Source organism: Aulonocara stuartgranti (assembly GCF_965226115.1).
Source record: "Aulonocara stuartgranti genome assembly, chromosome: 18".
NCBI lineage: Eukaryota > Metazoa > Chordata > Actinopteri > Cichliformes > Cichlidae > Aulonocara > Aulonocara stuartgranti.
In genome coordinates, this window is record NC_138954.1 from 8,684,147 (window position 1) to 8,703,546 (window position 19,400).

The following is a 19,400-nucleotide window of genomic DNA, read 5'->3' on the forward strand; positions in this document are numbered from 1 at the left end:
GTGGCTGGTAAGCCTTCCATCATTAAAAGGTCAACTAGTGGTAAAATAAGGACGATCTGATTTCCTCGTGTCAGCATTGTTCCCACATCATCATAATTAATGTTGTTCCAGGTTCAACATTGCAAGTGACCAATCACCTTCTTGTGACGTAATTCCTTTGCGACTTCGAAATACCCGCCTTCGATTATTTCGAAATACAAGTGAAGAAGCGAAAAACCGCCGCCTGTCCGCCGAATTTGAAGTCAATTCGCCTGTCCGCCGAATTTGAAGTCAATTTAGGATACTTTCCTTTAATAAACGGTAAGCATTATACATATGTTCCTCACTTGGCTTGCTGTTTGTTTGCTAGCGATAGGCTACTTGACAACAGCATTAGCTAACCAGTGTTCTCTAGACCAGCGTTCCCCAACTTTTTGGGTGTTTCGTGGCCCGGGGGTTGGGTCAGGCAAAATTGCAGTAGCTTCCCTGATCATTTTACAAACATAAGTGAAGAGAATCTGGACTAAAAGGCCTAGACTTATGGTTGTGTGCTGAATCTATGAATCAAACTATCACCTGGAAACATAATTAACTGGTCCATAGCTGTGAAACTGGACATGAGTTCTTGATTCTATGGAGATTAACAGTAATCCAGAAATTTACAAATTTGTCCTGGTACATCGCGTAAATGTTGTCCCAGGGACATCGCGTAAATGTTGTCCCTGGGACATCGCGTAAATGTTGTCCCTGGGACATCGCGTAAATGTTGTCCCTGGGACATCGCGTAAATGTTGTCCCTGGGACATCATGTAGAAGTTGCCCTGGGACATCGTGTAGATGTTGTCCCTGGGACATCATGTTAAAGTTGCCAGAGACATACTGTTACGACTGTGACCGTAATTGTGTGTGGATTTGAGTGTCCAGGTGCTCCTCTGGGATTGGTGCATCCAGGGTGGATGGCTCACACCGACTGGCTGAGGACTGGGAGACAGTGGATAAGAAGAGCCCGCCAGGGACTGCCCAGTCATTCATCCTCGGCCCAACCCAGCCGGCAGACCGGTCACTGTATCGACGTATTATGTAATGTAAGAGCATGTAGGGGTGGACCGCCTTTTTGGTTGATCAGTTTTCTCCTGTTTTTGTTAGGTAGGGAGGAAAGCGATTGTCGTTTTGTTTAGTTCCTTTGAGTAGGTAAGTTTCGTTTATTTCTGAGATAGGCTACTTTTGTTTGTTGTTTTGGCCTTGGGTTCACCCTGAAGCTATGATATGCTCCCTTCCTTTGTTTAACCGCACCTATTGTAAATAAATCACTGTCACAAAATAGTAAGTGTGTGACGTGCTGCTTGGGGTTGGACGGGGATGGATCACCCTTTATGTTGTGGTCTGGCCGCGCCTAGACGGGCCATAACATAATTGGGGGCTCGTTCCGTTTCTTTTCTCGCTTGTTGGTTTGTGGGGTTGGCGTGTTTTTTTCTGGTTGGCGGTTTTGTTTTTTGTGTGGGGGTGTGTGTGTGTGAGTATGGAGTTTTCGCTGGACGGTTTTGTGAGAGCACCTTCATGGGAAAAAATTGACAAGTGTAAGAAAGCGGACCTGCTCATTGTGGCTAACTCTTACGATGTGGAAGTGTCTTACAGTGCTCGCAAGGCAGAGTTGAAGGATACCCTGGCTGAAAAGCTAGTGGAAAAAGGTGTGCTTCTACCACGGGGAGATGATGCGGAAAACAAGCCAGTGACAGGCACAGATGACACTGCATTTGAAGCGGCTGCTGACGCAGTTGATGCGTCTGCTGCTGGCGCGGAGGCTGATCGGATTTTTGAATCCGGTGAAGGTACGTCCACTGAGGATCTGCGCCTCACGCTCCGCATAAAGGAGGTGGAGACCCGCAACAGGCAGCTGGAAGTGCAGGCTATGCATCTCCGTATCAGGGCTCTTGAGCTTGAAAAGGGCTCAGCGGGTGTTTCCCCAACGTTGTCAAGCACAAGTGCTTCTTCTGCTGGTTTTGACATAAGTAAACACATCAAGTTGGTTCCCCCGTTTCGCGAGTCTGAGGTGGACTCCTATTTTAGTGCATTTGAGCGCATAGCTGCTGCTTTGAAGTGGCCGAAAGAGTTTTGGTCCCTCCTACTCCAATGTAAGCTTGTGGGGAAAGCCCAAGAGGTGTGTTCAAGCCTGTCTATGGAGCAGAGTTTAGACTATGAAACTCTTAAGAAAACTGTGCTGCAGGCGTATGAACTTGTCCCTGAAGCATATCGCCAGAAATTTAGGATTCTTAATAAAGCTGCTAACCAGACTTTTGTTGAGTTTGCGCGAGAAAAGAATGTGTTGTTTGAGAAATGGTGTTGTTCATGTAAAGTTAAAACCGTGGAAGAGTTGAAAACTCTTATTTTGCTGGAGGAGTTTAAAAAGTGTCTGCCGGAACGCATCGTGACTTATTTAAACGAACAAAAGGTGTCGTCTCTCACTAACGCGGCTCTCCTGGCTGACGAGTTTGTTTTAACACACAAAAGTGTGTTCCGTGCACAGAATTCGTTTCAGGAAAATTTATCTGAACGAAAATGGTCACCAAGTGCAGTGCGTAAAAACGTACCACAGTTTAGTGCTAAATCAAACGGTCGGGAATGTTTTTATTGTCACGATTCAGGGCATCTGATTGCTGCGTGTCCAGTATTAAAAAGAAAAGAAGCGAGGGGCACTAAATTTCCCGCAGGCGTGGGTTTGATTAAAACCGCTTGCTCGCCAAAAGTGCACGTGGAGGCTGAACAAAACCCGAAAACTGACGTTGATCCGCAGTTTCTACCATTTGTGTCATGTGGCTTTGTTTCGTTGACAGGTGAAGAACATGATAAAGTGCCAGTCACGATTCTTAGAGATACGGGTGCGTACCACTCGTTTCTACTAGAGTCTGTGCTGCCTTTGTCTGAAAAAACATCCTGTGGTTCCGACATACTAGTATGGGGAATAAAAATGAGCGTCACCAAAGCCCCTCTGCATATGGTGCACCTGCACTCGCCGTTAGTGTCGGGCTACGTTAAAGTCGCCGTGCGCCAGCGATTACCAATCGAAGGAGTTTCCTTCATTCTTGGTAATGATCTAGCTGGTGGGCATGTTTTTCCCCCGCCAGAAGTTGTTGATATTCCTGCCCTTGCTGCTGACTCAAGCTCCACTGCTTCAGAGGTGTTTCCTGCGTGTGCAATTACTCGTGCTCAGGCTCGTAAAATGGGTGAGATTGTGGATTTGTCGGGGTCGTTTATGGCTACGCTTGATGAAGACGACTCTTTCGTGTCACCCATTGATTCTGTGAAACTCTCCACATGTGACGTCCCTGAAATGATACCTGAGGACATTAATCAGAGCTTGAATATTACCAGAGAGCTGTTGATCAAAGCACAGCAGGGTGATCCTTCACTGGTGCCTTGTTTTTCCTCTGTTGTGGACAGAGAGGGATCTAAAGCTCCCGTAAAATATTTCATTGAGAATGGTGTACTGTTGCGATCTTGGTCTCCTGATTCAACTGATTTGCATCGGGTAAACCAGGTTTTGGTGCCAAAGGAATATAGACCCCAGATTCTCAGTCTCGCGCATGATGCCTGCTTAGCTGGACATCTTGGGGTCAAAAAGACGTATCATCGTGTATTACGTAACTTCTTTTGGCCTGGTTTAAAATCAGATGTGGTGAAATATTGTCGTTCGTGTCATACATGCCAAGTGGTGGGAAAGCCAAATAAACCGATTCCGCCAGCGCCTCTTCACCCGATTCCAGCGCTGGGTGAGCCGTTTGAGAGAGTTCTATTGGACTGTGTGGGCCCGTTGCCAAGAACAAAATCAGGCCACCAGTACATGTTAACGGTAATGTGCGCTGCCACTCGTTTTCCGGAGGCAATTCCATTACGTACCTTAAAGGCAAAGAACGTTGTGAAAGCCCTCACGAAGTTCTTTTCGACTTTTGGGTTACCCAGGGTTGTTCAAACTGATCAGGGAACAAACTTTATGTCAAAAGTGTTTGCCCAGGTTTTAAAGGAGTTAAAAGTTAAACATCAAACGTCCAGCCCTTATCACCCAGAGAGTCAAGGTGCACTGGAACGATTTCATCAAACCCTAAAGACCATGTTGCGCAAATACTGCCTTGAATCAGGTAAAGACTGGGATGAGGGACTTCCGCTTTTGCTTTTTGCTGTTAGAGAAACCACCCAGGACTCCCTTGGATTTAGTCCGGCTGACCTGGTTTTTGGACACACTGTACGCGGTCCCCTGCGACTGCTTAAAGAAAAGTGGTTATCTGAGTCGCAGCAAGCCGAACATAACGTGTTAGATTATGTTTGCAGTTTTAGAGAGCGTCTTTTCCGGGCATGTCAGTTGGCCCGTGACAATTTGGAGCAAACACAAGGCAACATGAAAGCCCGGTATGACAAAAAGACAGTGGTCCGACATTTCGCTCCTGGTGAAAAGGTTCTAGTGTTGCTTCCTTTAGTTGGGTCTAGCCTCCATGCGCGGTTTTCTGGTCCCTATGAGGTGGACAAAAGGATAAGTGACACTAGCTATGCAGTAAAAACCCCTGATCGAAAGAGAAAACTGAGGGTTTGCCACGTTAACATGCTTAAACGCTATGTTTCTAGAGAGGACGTGGCAGCTGACAAAACCACACCCATAACGCCTGTCTCTGTGTGTTCGGCACCCCCATTGTATGTTTTGCAAGATGATGACTTGACTGACAAGAGCAGTTGTATGCCGTTGGCCCGTTTGCGAAACTCAGAAGCGTTAGAAAACTTAGACTCTTTCCTGTCGCATCTGTCAGATTCCGCCCGCAAAGATATCCTTGATCTGATTGAAGCTAATTTGCTGCTTTTCTCTGACCATCCGCGGCAGACGTCTGTGCTCTTTCATGATATCGTTGTGGAAGTTGATAAGCCAATAAAGCAACATGCTTATCGAGTAAATCCAACCAAGCGGAATTTAATGCAACAGGAAGTCGAATACCTGGTTAAACATGGGTTAGCTGAGCCCAGTAACAGTGCGTGGAGTTCACCCTGTATTTTGGTGCCTAAACCAGATGACACCCCACGTTTCTGTACCGATTTCAGAAAGGTTAATGCTGTCACAAAACCGGATTCTTTCCCTCTCCCCAGAATGGAGGATTGCATTGATCGTGTCGGCTCAGCTACATACGTCACTAAATTAGACCTGTTAAAAGGATATTGGCAAGTCCCGTTAACCCCCAGAGCTTCTGAAGTCTCCGCGTTTGTAACTCCAGATCATTTCCTCCAATACACGGTAATGCCCTTTGGGTTGCGAAACGCACCCGCAACATTTCAACGTCTAATGCAGAAGGTATTGTTTGGAATGAGAAACTGTGAGGCATACTTGGATGACATTGTCATTTATTCTCCAACATGGTCAGAACATCTGGAAACGCTCTCTGAGGTGTTCAGACGTTTTTGTGAATCTTCTCTCACACTAAACCTCTCTAAGTGTGAGTTTGGTAAAGCCACCATTACTTATTTAGGGAAACAGGTCGGACAGGGGCAAGTGCGCCCTGTTGCTGCGAAAGTACAGGCCATTGTTGATTTTCCTGTCCCACAGACAAAAAGAGCACTGCGTCGTTTTTTAGGAATGGCCGGTTTTTATCGAGGGTTTTGCAGAAATTTTTCTGATGTGGTTAGTCCCCTAACTGATCTTGTTAGCCCCTTAAAACCTTTTATTTGGTCTCCAGCATGTCAGGTGGCATTCGAATCTGCCAAAGCATTGTTGTGCAGTGCACCAGTGCTAGCTGCGCCGAATTTTGAGCGCCCTTTTAAACTAGACGTTGACGCCAGCTCGTGTGGCGCAGGCGCTGTTCTGTTACAGGAAGATGATCACGGCGTAGATCATCCCGTCTGCTACTTTTCAAGAAAGTTTAACAGACACCAGACCCATTATAGCACCATTGAAAAAGAGGCCCTTGCCTTACTCCTTGCGTTACAGCATTTTGAGGTCTATGCTGGGTCAAGTGTGCTGCCTGTGCAGGTGTTTACCGATCACAACCCACTGGTGTTCCTTTCCCAAATGCGCAACTCCAATCAAAGACTTATGCGCTGGTCCTTGTTATTGCAAGATTTTAACTTGGAGATCAGTTACAAGAAAGGGAAGGATAACGTATTGGCTGACACCCTGTCTAGAGCACTGTCTCCTTGAATTAAACATTTTGGGGTTAATGTTAATTCTTGGGTAAGGGGGTGTTACGACTGTGACCGTAATTGTGTGTGGATTTGAGTGTCCAGGTGCTCCTCTGGGATTGGTGCATCCAGGGTGGATGGCTCACACCGATTGGCTGAGGACTGGGAGACAGTGGATAAGAAGAGCCCGCCAGGGACTGCCCAGTCATTCATCCTCGGCCCAACCCAGCCGGCAGACCGGTCACTGTATCGACGTATTATGTAATGTAAGAGCATGTAGGGGTGGACCGCCTTTTTGGTTGATCAGTTTTCTCCTGTTTTTGTTAGGTAGGGAGGAAAGCGATTGTCGTTTTGTTTAGTTCCTTTGAGTAGGTAAGTTTCGTTTATTTCTGAGATAGGCTACTTTTGTTTGTTGTTTTGGCCTTGGGTTCACCCTGAAGCTATGATATGCTCCCTTCCTTTGTTTAACCGCACCTATTGTAAATAAATCACTGTCACAAAATAGTAAGTGTGTGACGTGCTGCTTGGGGTTGGACGGGGATGGATCACCCTTTATGTTGTGGTCTGGCCGCGCCTAGACGGGCCATAACACATACCATATGAAAGTTTAGCTTCTTTTAGCCCCTGTTTGTTTTATATTATTTTATATATATTTTTTTTTAATATTATATTTAATATTTACATTGTATTGCAAAAAACCCCAAAACAAGTTAAAATGAATTAATGAATATTGACTAATTAAACCTTCGCTATTTTTCCACCAGAAATGGACGACATAATTAGAAGAAGTGTTCTGAATGACGAAAAAAAAAGAACTGGAAAAGACACACAACTTTGTGTGCATGTGTCACAATGCCAGGAGGACCCATTCAGTGTTGTGTTAGAAAAATTGAACTCATTAACCCTTCATGGACATTATAAATGTTTAAATGTTGCCTCAGGTAAAGACAGGAAAAGAGACTATTACAAATTCAACTGCATCAGAACTGGGGAAAAAAGTCGAAACAGCTACAGAGCAGTGGGCTGTAAGGCCTATGTTTCATTTAAAGTACTCAAATGTTGGAAAGACCACACAGTCATCGTGCAGCGTACATATGATAAGCATGATGGGCATGATCCTTCGGACCCAAAAGACGCACATTTCAACAATATTTCCAGTGATTTGAGGAGGAAGATTGAGGAACTGCTTTCCCTTGGAACTAAGCCAGCCATCATACTAACCGAATGTCATAAATGGGCCAAAGAACATGGACACAGAGATCTTCACAACAGAGAGCATTTTGTCACACCACGTGACATTGACAGTGTTAGAACCTGCATGATGAGGAAGAAGCACTTTAACTGTGGAGACAGTCAATGTGTACATACCTTACTTAATGGAAAACATCAAGAACATGTTCTCTTCTATCAACCATACACATCTGACCAAGAACTAATGATTATTTTGCAGACACCTGTAATGAAATCAAACATGGAGAACTATGCAAAACAGTTAGTATTTGTTGACACCACGCACTGCGTTAACCAGTATTCATTTCCCTTATTCACACTTGTTGTAAGAGATGATCATGGGCATGGAGTCCCTGGCCCTGTGCTTCGTACGTCGCTTACTACATCCAAGATCAAATGAAACATCCAAGACCAAATCATCGCGCTAACTCTGAGCTCGCTATTCCGGTTCCCCGAACACACCTGTTGTTGACGATTAGTATAGCTGGATGAAGTAATGTGAGATCACTGGGTGGCCCAACAGGGGCTACGCATCGATAGTAGAAACATTGATCGGCAACCCTTTGATTGGTCGGCGAAAATGTCGAAGGAGCGCGCTCGGTATTTTTCGGCAGCAGAGCAAGAACTCTTGAGTGAGGGATTTCAGGAGTTTCAGAGTGTAATTAAAACGCAAGGGAACACTGCAAAGGCTGCAAAAGCAAGGAGAGAGGGCTGGCAGAAAGTTGCTGACAAATCAAACTCGTAAGTAATTTAATAATAATAATAATAACAATAATAATGGAGTGGATTTATATAGCGCTTTTCAAGGCACCCAAAGCGCTTTACAATGCCACTATTCATTCACTCTCACATTCACACACTGGTGGAGGCAGCTACGGTTGTAGCCACAGCTGCCCTGGGGCAGACTGACAGAAGCCAGGCTGCCATATTGCGCCATCGGCCCCTCTGGCCAACACCAGTAGGCGGTAGGGTAGATTTATCATATCACACCATATTATCCAATATTATATTACATTATATTATATTATAATATGTTATATTATATCCCCTTTCACATTAGAGCCACAACAGGACCCACTAGAACATGGGAACAAGTAAAAGTGAAATATAAGAATATTCTACAGAATGGTAATATTTATCACTTATATTGCTTGTCGTCTCTTGGAAAGAGACCCTGGAATACTCTGTTTGTTTGTTCATAACAGCAACCAAGAAAAGGGCAGAGCAAAAAAAAAAAGACAGGTGGTGGTCCTGCACCCCCTCGTCAACAAGTTGGTTAAGTGAATAATACCCTCACGGGAAAATCGATATCTCTCTATGAGCACACTGTCGCGCTGAGCTAAAGGATCCTGTCTGTCCCGCAATATACGCTGAATTCTGAGGACTATCCTTATCAATCTTGCACCTTCCGCAATGGGTTGCTCGCGTAAACGGACAGGATATGACTGCGACAGACTTCCCAAATCCACCTTCGCTTTTATAGCCGTGGTCTCTCATCTTGATTACACGAAGTAATTTACAATTACTACTCTGAAATATGAATTACATCTGTAATAATCACATACATGTAATAGAATGTTAATAGTACATTTCCCTTTTTTAGGGAATGACCTGTATGTATCTGTGTGAAATCAATAAAAGGATCAAGTGCTGCATTATCTTTAGTTACATTGATGTTATTTATTTATGGTGAAACAGTGGTGGAATATCGCTGTTGCTTTCGTATGAATGACGCGGACATACCTGCGTGGCCGCGATCTAATCCTGTTTACATAAAGTAAACCTGCTCCCCAGCAGGTTTACGCTTACGGCTCTGTTGCTATGACAGCAAGTCCTGGATGGGCTTCGGGGAACCGAACGATCCAGGATCACGCGAAATCGTCAACAATCTCATCCAGCTAACTCACTTAGCGCGGTACGAAGAACAGGCCCCCTGTGGCCTATGCTATTGTCAGCAACGAAAGTCAGAAAACCCTGGAAACTGTTCTTGGAATAGTTTGTGAGCATTTCCCAACTTCCCCGAGGTAAATAATACATTGACAGCTATTAATTTTGAAATAATTCCTTTTCAAAAAAGTTATAACATGCCAGAATCTAATGCTATAGCTGCAGCATGGGCTGCAAAAAACTTTCCTTTCCAGTTGTTAAAGTTATTCCTATAGGCTGTATGCAGTATTTTATATATCTACTTGTGAGTTGAAATGTTTAATTTGGCATTGAAGTGGTGCTTTGAGATAGCAAAAACATTTTCATACTGTTTAATCTCATTTAGTGTTTTCTTTTTTTCTGTAGAGCATTTATGGTTGACAAAGACTTTGCGGAAATAAATGCTTTGCAGAAGGTTTTTCCAGAGTCAGCTATCCTTCTATGCTGGTACCATGTCTTGCAGGTAAACCACATTGTTTTCTTTTCACGTTGTCTAAGATGCACCTGAAACACATTTTTACAACAGGGTCCTGTTGTTATGATTTGCCTCATTGTGATATTCACCTACTCAGGTTAATGAATATAAAGGGATAAAATGTTGAGTGACTATGTCCATCCATTTAAGACCACAGTGCACTCATCTTCTGGTGGCTGCTTCCCAAAGCTCTTTTTGACATTTAAAAATATGTTTGCCTGGTTGATTTCTGTAATGCACAGGTCCTCTTGTCCAGTGAGTGACAAAGTTATTTTTGGACGTCAGCTTTCTTTTATGCTTTTTGTACAGCTGCTCCTCTGTCTCTCTCTCCAGATTAACTTTTTTTCTCTTACATTCACAGGCTGTTAATCGATGGCTTTCAAAATCAGAGTCCGGGGTCCATGGGCTTTCTAACACCCAAAAGAGAAATGAAATCATTTCTTTCTTTTGTAAGCTGAAAGCTTGCACATCTGTAAGTGTAATTTGTCTATTTCACATTTTGATTTCTTGATTACACTAAGAGCATAATAACTTTCAGTTGCTAAAAAAAGTTACAGAGAGATACAAAATAGATTTTTGAAACAATTTCTAAAACTGGCTTCTTATCTTGCTTATCAAAACAAGTACTTAAGCTGTGCAGACCATCATTGTGTCACCCACTGTGCAGTAGAACTTGTGAGTGGGATTCTTTCACAGACAGATGCTGAAACCAAATATGCTTATAGGTTTAGTGTTCCTTCTTAGCCATTGTAAGGGAAGAAATAATTGCTTCTTAATACAAAAACACGACATATTATTAATAACTTAAAATTCTTAATGTTATTCAATAAAAGGAAAAGGGCTTCAATACATAATATTAAAGATTTCAATAGGTCTGTTAAATGGATTGAAATATATTCTGTTGCATCCAATTCTCTTAGGAGGACGACTTTAAAGCCACATCAGCAGAGTTCTGCCAGACATTTAAGCAATACCCTTTGGTGTGCCAGTATTTTCAGAAGCACTGGGAAGGCATTGGCCACATGTGGTGTGACTACGGCCGTCGCTTCAGTCACGCTCGTTCTGAAACAAACAATGTGATTGAAAGGTATGATTTATTATTTTGACCTCATTCAATTGTATTGCTGAAAAAAAGATATTATGCTTTAATCCAAGAGGCTAAACTGAGTAGGTTCGTCATGTCATTGCCAGAACAGGTTTTAGGCAAATCCTTTAAATTCTAGCAGCGTTTTTTATGTTATCACAACAAAAAACAGAGTAGGTGGATTTGCCTAAATCAGCTAAACCGGCACAGAGCATTCCTTTATAAAAGACGTGTGCAATAGGTATTCCAATTTTTAAAAAAATAATACAGTCTTGATTAAAACTTTAAATTCCTTCAATTACAGTTACTAATCATTTCAAATAACTGTTTTTCAGATTTTTCCACCGCCTGAAATACCAGTTTTTATCTGGCTACAAGAATAGGCGTCTGGATGATCTGATTGAAGTGCTCCTAGGGAAGGCCGATGACTACTTCTCAGTCATAAAAACCCTGCAAGATGTGGGCCGCATGAAAAACAGGTTTGCTGACCCCTTGTCTCAAGTTTCAGACTCTGCTTCAAGACTGATGGAAAGTGGTTGGGCTCTTAAAATTACAGTCAAGAACAGCCATGGAGTTAATGCATATCAAGTCCCATCTGAGTCAAGAGAAGACATGGTGTATGACGTCTGCCCTGTTGAGTCCTACTGCAACTGTACATATGGCTTACGAGGACTTCTTTGCAAGCATCTAGTGTTACTTGCAAAATTAGCAGAGGCTGACAATGACATCTATCCAAACATGGAAACAGACATTTCTACCTTGGCAAGAATTGCAGTGAAAGAAAGGCATTACTTTGTACACTGTGAGGACTTGAAAGTGATAAAAATGCCAAGTTTGTTTGGAAATCTGTGTTTTTTTGCATCGGCTGAAACACTTCAGTGCACTTGTTGTACGTTCTCTCACTATAACACATGTGCTTGCCTGAAGGTGGCTTGTAGCCATTTTAAAAAAATGAAAAACTCTCTGAAAAGTCCTCTATCAACTTTGAATGACACTCCTGTAGTTGAAAGCACAGACAAAAAATGCACAGAAGATGCAGTTGGAAAACTAAATGCTGTTTTAGACACAGTTAAACAGTGGGCATTCATTCCAGAGGGTATTACTCCAATGATAGATGAACTGCATACAAATGTCTTAAAAACAAAACAAGTAGGCAAAAGTATATGCCAGTACGAAATAAAGACGACAGAGAATGCACGCAAAATTAGGCCATTGTATTCTAGCAAGAAACGTTCGGCCAGCATCGACATTCCAACAGTCTGTGAAAATGAATGTGAACAGTCGATAACCACTGAAAGAGAGACATCCTCTGGAGAAAATGAAAACCTTTTGGAATACAAAACAAAAAAGAGAAGAGTTAAAGCTAAGTATATGCATAAGTAGACTTTTGTGTGACATTTCAAAGGGACTGCATCCATTACTTCTGTTTATTGAAACCTAAAGCTGAATAGCTGTCTTAACTTTCTGCCAAGGAACAGTTGAAAAGAAATTGTTTGGTCTCTCAAGCAGTTGTTATTTATGTGTGTTATTCATTACTTTGGCTTGGTTGCTGTTTTTGATACAAATTCATCTGTGCCCATTGTAATATTTTCATATGTTACTATTTTTATATTGCTATGCATTATAAATAAAGGATTACTTATTACTATTAAAGGTCTGCATTTGTAATTGTTGGTATTATTTATAAAATATGCGCTCTTAAGTTTTTTGCTCCATAAAACGATACCTGTCACTTTTTGGACATAGAGTATCAGCTGTTGAGAATCCTGGCTCATACAAAATAGAAGTAAAAGGTTTCAACATCCAGCCTTTTTATGATTAAATACAAAGTGTAATAACAGAGTTATTGGGGTGTGATTTTGTTAATAGTTAGTCTTAAGTATAAGTTTAATAGTAATGAGTAAGAAAATATAGCCAGAATAATGGAATGAGACTAACACCTGACCTCACACTGAGATTTGGTATGAAGTGGCATGTTTGTGCTAATGCTGACATTGGGGCTCAGAGTTCCTCTGTGTGTATATATTTGTGAACGTTAACTTGGCTAATGTCCAAGGGTTTGACTGCTTTCCTGTTGGATTGTATCACAAAGAACAGGGATAAGAGCACCAGTGGCCGTGCACACCCTCATCTCTCTCCTTCACCCGATCATTAGTGTTGGAAACCGGCATTAGCTCAGAGTAGATTAGACTTCAGTATATGCAAGTGATTTGATTTTATGATTATTTGATTCAGTTTTTTCTGTGTTCAAGCTCAATTACTTTAATAAAATATGTTGAATTCAAACAAATAAATAAACAAATAAACTGTGGACATTACCCTTTTAAACCTTTCTGAAACAAGACAGGTAAAAACCAGTGTATAAAAGTTTACATAGGTATAAATAGCTCTAACACTTTACTCCAGCCTGGCGTCCACACATGTGGACATCACATTTTGGGTTATTTAGACCAAAATACTAAATCTTGATCAACAAGTGCCTGATATACAGTTACGAGGACATTATACTGCAACTGTTCTATCGAAATTTCAAATTAATGTCCTCATATGTGGCTCTCATTTTTCTCAGAAACAAAAATTAGGTAAAAAAAACAAAACCTGGTAATTCTTTCTTTTTACATTCATCGGGTTCCAATCGGCCCAAATATCAAAGAGAAATTAAAAATGCATGCCATGGAAGATTTCGGGTCTTAGGGGGTTAAAATGACCAGACCCCTCCGGCCTGTTTTCCAGGCCACTAAATTAAACCCAGTCAATTACCAATTGAACAGAATAAAAACCTACGAGGTCCACTAATAGTCCAAAAGTCCAAATCTTTAATAGAAAAGACAGGCAGAACTCAAACAAACAATAATCCAAACGAGGAGCATATATACACACTGGAAAGTAAATAATTATAAGTTATTAAATCAGACTAATTAAATACAGTAAAACTAATAAGGGAAGACGAACACACGGGAAATAAAAATAACAGTGTAAACATACCAAAACTCAAAATAAAACAGGAAAGCTACTACAAACCGAGTGTGACACAATTACATTCATATTGAAACATATGTGATAATTTTCTTTCTTTGTAGCATTTTTAAGATATGTGTTAGAACAGTCATTATGCTGTTTGGATTAGGAACCAATCATTTTTGCCAAATAGTTAACACAAACTTAGAACAACAATGAACAATTTTCAAGATTCTGATTTACAGAACAAACAAAAGTCACAAAAGGTTTCATTATTTAAGAGACAAGATCAAGTTTTTCACACAGGAATGAAATGACAGAATCCAGTGCAGCGGGGCCAAAGGTGTGTGTCAGCAAACTGAAGGTTGAGGAATCAGTCAGCTCATGTTTAAGATTGTGTTGGATTTTGAGAAGAGTCTGTCTGTTATTAGAAAGTAAGATTAACAATGTTACACCAATAACCCAAATACGGGGAAATGACAAATAATACCAAAAAAGATACAACTTTCATATTGTTTTACTAACTTACTTTGTCATATCAGCACTTGAATGGTCGATGCCTTTACAGACCATGTCTGTTGTGACATCGCAGGCCAATCTTCCGGCAAACCCGAGGGCTAGCTCCCCAGCCTCCTCTTCACTCAGAACACTAAACACCGTTACTTTAGTTTTGGCCTTCTTAGGCCTGTCAAGAATCATTGCGGGCAGTTTGGCTTTACGGCCCTAAAAAAGAAAAAGTGCAAACACCAAAAGAGCAGAGAGAGACACACACATGCGCACAAAGTTAAATGCTTTTGTTTACATGGTGTAATTGTGTATATGTTGCAGCAAATGCACAATTTCCAGCCACATTGTCACTTCATTGATACGAGTAACCCGGATTTATTTCAGGTGACATCAAAATCACGAAATGTATATCTACCCCAATCAAACCTCTGAAAACATGAACTGACATGTTCTCTGCGTTGATTCTGCGCTTGATCTCGTCTTCTGTTATTGTGTAGGTTTTCTTTTTTGAGCTTGGTACAGATAAGCGACCATGCACTCTGTAAACTGTACTAGTTCCTTCTGAATCAGTTTGGAATTCTGTATCTGCATCGATCCTGTCAACATCATCAGCAGCAGCATTATCTGTACTCAGACTTGTGCCGTATACTTCTGTTTCTTTTTCTTTGTCTTCAGTCTGTGTACCTTCATCTCTGACTGTCAGTCTTCCTATCTCACTGTTACTTGTCGATTTGCTGCAGATGTTCTCTCCCTTAGGAACTTTTCCTTTGTCATTCGCTGCCTGATGCTTTCCCTGATGACATTCTTCACTGGCTACTTCTATTGCTCCTCCTGTATAGCCACCCACTATGCTGCACAACTCCTTTCCCTCTGCTGTGCTGCACTGTGCTGTTACATAAAGAAGAATGATATAAACAGCACTATATCAATTTAATTGTGAAGAGAAATCCCCACAATACGACACAGTTATGTCTAAAATAGTTTTGTGTAAAAACTGGATCTTGAAACGTCCACTTTAATTACACAGTCCTGGTGTGCAAAGGCAAAATTACGAAAAAAAAATTCACTTTAAACATTTTTGGACATTGTTTAGTTATATTGTGACTTACTCTCACAGAAGATACAGATGCCACAAACAGACTTTGAACAACGCATGTGCTTGTATGCACCACATTTCTGGCACTGCACCTGTGAATTAAAAAAAAAAAAGAAGAAGAAATAAACAAACAAAAAACAAATGAACAAAGTCCATTAAATAAACAATCTATATGGCTAAGGACATGTCATAGTGTACCCGGTCTTTGGCTGCAATCACACACCAGCACTGACTGCACTTCCTAGTTCGATCTGCAAAATATAATTTGTTTAAGTACAAGTTACATTTTCCAATGTTAGAGAAAAAGAAGGCAGCTAATTTTATCTTTACCTATTGAGGAAAATAAGTAGTGGCAAAGTCGGGACCTGAGCTTTGTGATTTCAGTGTTGTACTCCTCCACTTGTGTTTTACCGTCAATGAGAGATTGGGCAAACTAATAATTGACGAAGAAAAAAAAAAAAAAAAGAACAAAAAGAATTAGATTAACAAAGAAATGTTTGTTTGTTTTTAACCCCCCCCCCCCCCCCCCCCCCCGAGAAAAAAAAAAAACAGAGCAACCAAAGCAAAGCATTACTGCTGAAATGGTTCAATCTACAAAAAAAAATTGAGATTTTACCATCCTGCCTCTAAGGCTTTAAAAACTGACTAGGCAAAAATGTAAACATTACTTATATAGGTTAAAGCTATAGTTTTCAGTACCATTATGACATGCACTCCACATGAGTTCCCATCCTGTTGATGTGGGTGGCTCACATGTGACAAGGTCCACTCTCCAGTGCAGCCTCTTGCTGAAGCAAATGAGCTGAGAGATCGCAGTTATTACAAATAAAAAGCATATAGAGAAATCAATAACCACGTTTGGTAATGATTTCAATTAAATTAAATATGTTATGTTAAATATGTTAATTAATTACCTCCAGTTTTTCAACACCGCACTTTTTCTGACCTCCGACTCGCCAAATGAATTCATATAGACTATGGTCCTCTTGGGTATGTCACAAAACTGTTTTGTAAAAAGATGGATATGGTAGGCTTGGGCCTTGAGCTTTCCTAATGAGGGACACCGAAAAGTGTCATGCACTAGAGAGAGTGCAAAATCTGTGCAACTTACAAACAAGGTCCAGTGGCTGCCGTTTTCCAGACAGGCTCCAATCAATTTCTCATACATCTGAAAGATGTTTTTCTGGAAATAAAAATAATGTGACAAGTATGTTTTTCTGTCAAGAATGACACTGCAAAACTGCAAAAGCTTGTCAGGTGAGACTTGTAATTAATTCTGCAGATACACAAACATATAGAAAGTGTCATTTTTGGTTTACATTAATTAATTTCTATAGTGTGTACAAAACAAATCAAGACCACAGACTCAACACGCACCACTCAATTTTTGGTGTTCTTTATCAGTTGGCCAAGACAGAAATGTTTTAATCTGTGTGCATTGCTTTTGAACAAGTCTTTACACAGAAAAGGTTTCAGAAAGGTATTTTTCAGGTTCTTCTGACAAGGCTTCAATTTTGGAAAATGCTGTTTGTTTATAGTGGCAACTTATAAACCCTTTGTGATAAGAACATAGTTACCACAGTCCAAGTCATACCTTCAAAAAGTATGCACTTTGTGCTCTTGTGGACCCATCCAAAATTTTTCCAGTGATTTGGCTTGGTATTGGATAAATGTGAGGGAAATTCTATAAAAATAACATAAATACACCTATGTTTTCAAATACATTACAAAAAACGTAAACATGCTATGTCATTATGATCAAACAAGCTTTTCAACATACCTCACACTGCAAATAGATTAGGCCATCTATTACCTTATAAAACAAATAAATAAATAAATACATATAAATAAAAACAGAACTAAGGAACACGATTCATTAAGTAAATTGTACAATAACATTGCATGTGATAATAAAAGGCTTGACTGGTTGATTATTCAACATGAGTTGACATTTACCTGACATTGTGAAGGAGTCACAGTTTCTGTAAGGGTGTAAGAACATAACATGTGGATTTGTTACACTTCTTTTTCACAAGTTAATAACAATCAATAATTTTCATTCCATTATTTACAAGCTATCACACGATGTCCCAGGGACAACATCTACACGATGTCCCAGGGACAACATCTACGCGATATCCCAGGGACAACATTTACGCGATATCCCAGGGACAACATTTACGCGATGTCCCAGGGACAACATTTACGCGATGTCCCAGGGACAATATTTACACGATGTCCCAGGGACAACATCTACACGATGTCCCAGGGACAACAATTACACGATGTCCCAGGGACAACATTTACACGATGTCCCAGGGACAACATTTACACGATGTCCCAGGGCAACTTCTACACGATGTCCCAGGGACAACATTTACACAATGTCCCAGGGACAACATTTACGCGATGTCCCTGGGACAACATTTACGCGATGTACCAGGACAAATTTGTAAATTTCTGGATTACTGTTAATCTCCATAGAATCAAGAACTCATGTCCAGTTTCACAGCTATGGACCAGTTAATTATGTTTCCAGGTGATAGTTTGATTCATAGATTCAGCACACAACCATAAGTCTAGGCCTTTTAGTCCAGATTCTCTTCACTTATGTTTGTAAAATGATCAGGGAAGCTACTGCAATTTTGCCTGACCCAACCCCCGGGCCACGAAACACCCAAAAAGTTGGGGAACACTGGTTAGCTAATGCTGTCGTCAAGTAGCCTATCGCTAGCAAACAAACAGCAAGCCAAGTGAGGAACATATGTATAATGCTTACCGTTTATTAAAGGAAAGTATCCTAAATTGACTTCAAATTCGGCGGACAGGCGGCGGTTTTTCGCTTCTTCACTTGTATTTCGAAATACTCGAAGGCGGGTATTTCGAAGTCGCAAAGGAATGACGTCACAAGAAGGTGATTGGTCACTTGCAATGTTGAACCTGGAACAACATTAATTATGATGATGTGGGAACAATGCTGACACGAGGAAATCAGATCGTCCAGGAAATCAGATCGTCCGTAAAATAAGCACAACATCCTCTGCAAGAATAAAAGAAAAGCCAGAAAAAGCTCTGTAACACACATACAGTTTCTAGGTCTGACCAACAATCTCCATCACCAACCAGTGTTGCCTTCTACTTTTAAATATCCTATGAACCTCAAGTAAAGCAGCAATCTGAGAGCGAAATATACCGGCTCCATTCTTTTAGTACAGGTAAGCAGTAATATTCTATAATAACTTCTCACACCTTCTATTCGAGCGCCCTCTGTCAGACATCATTTACAGTTTCAATAAAGCTGCATTCACAAACACTGCAACCCAGTTTTACTGTTAAGCGACAATTACAGTTCACCGTTTTGAGTTGTTTGTATCCACTTATCAGGAACCCGACTATAGTTTGAAAGTCCAGGGCATGCAAAGTTCATTCTTGCACAATGCTCGACTTTAAAGGGACCATCAGTGTGAAGCACTCTGGAAAGACTGGAGCAAACGGTGGACTGACTTCTTAACAAATCAGTTGTTAAGAACTTCAGTGTGGTGACTGATTAGTCAATGACTGAACAATCAACAGACTTGTAACCTTTCAGTAACATGTGTGTGCTGTATGAACTATAATATTAAAAAATATTATGTTACTCTTGTACATGTATTCATGCTGCTAACTCAACAAAAACAATCAGGTCAGATGTTAAAATGACCTGTTTTCTGCATTCTAAAATAATCTACAAACTTACCTACAGACCGTTTGTTTTGAAAACAGCTGAAATATAATATGATCATTTCTGGAGCTGATTTGACATCGGCTTTCAGGATATCCAGGAACAGATCGACATGTTACATACTACCCTAAAACTCAGTGTAGAAGCGCAAGCGGTTAACAAGCGGCGGCTGGCTCGACTGTGGTGGGTAAAAACACCGATGTCAACACATTAAAGTGAAATAAAATCAGACACTTTTTGCAGGCTGACTTTAAACTCTGCAAAACCGATTTTC

At 40.9% G+C, this 19,400-nt stretch overlaps 2 protein-coding genes across 2 annotated transcripts in view; one reads left to right on the forward strand and one right to left on the reverse strand.

Annotated features, from left to right (window-relative positions):
- Positions 1–19,400, forward strand: part of LOC309694094 (ubiquitin carboxyl-terminal hydrolase 37-like) — a 63,918-nt gene that overhangs the window by 23,255 nt on the left and 21,263 nt on the right. The window lies entirely within an intron of this gene.
- On the reverse strand, positions 13,638–19,210 carry LOC309694093 (uncharacterized protein). Its single transcript, XM_082513845.1, has 14 exons — positions 19,142–19,210; positions 18,185–18,345; positions 17,362–17,387; positions 17,186–17,218; positions 17,000–17,089; positions 16,517–16,588; positions 16,320–16,408; positions 16,105–16,207; positions 15,736–15,838; positions 15,604–15,656; positions 15,419–15,497; positions 14,725–15,197; positions 14,332–14,525; positions 13,638–14,223 (listed from the first exon to the last, which is right to left on the reverse strand). Exons 6-14 carry the CDS (start codon positions 16,571–16,573, stop codon positions 14,079–14,081), a joined length of 1,296 nt encoding a protein of 431 aa, XP_082369971.1. The 5' UTR covers positions 16,574–16,588; positions 17,000–17,089; positions 17,186–17,218; positions 17,362–17,387; positions 18,185–18,345; positions 19,142–19,210; the 3' UTR covers positions 13,638–14,078.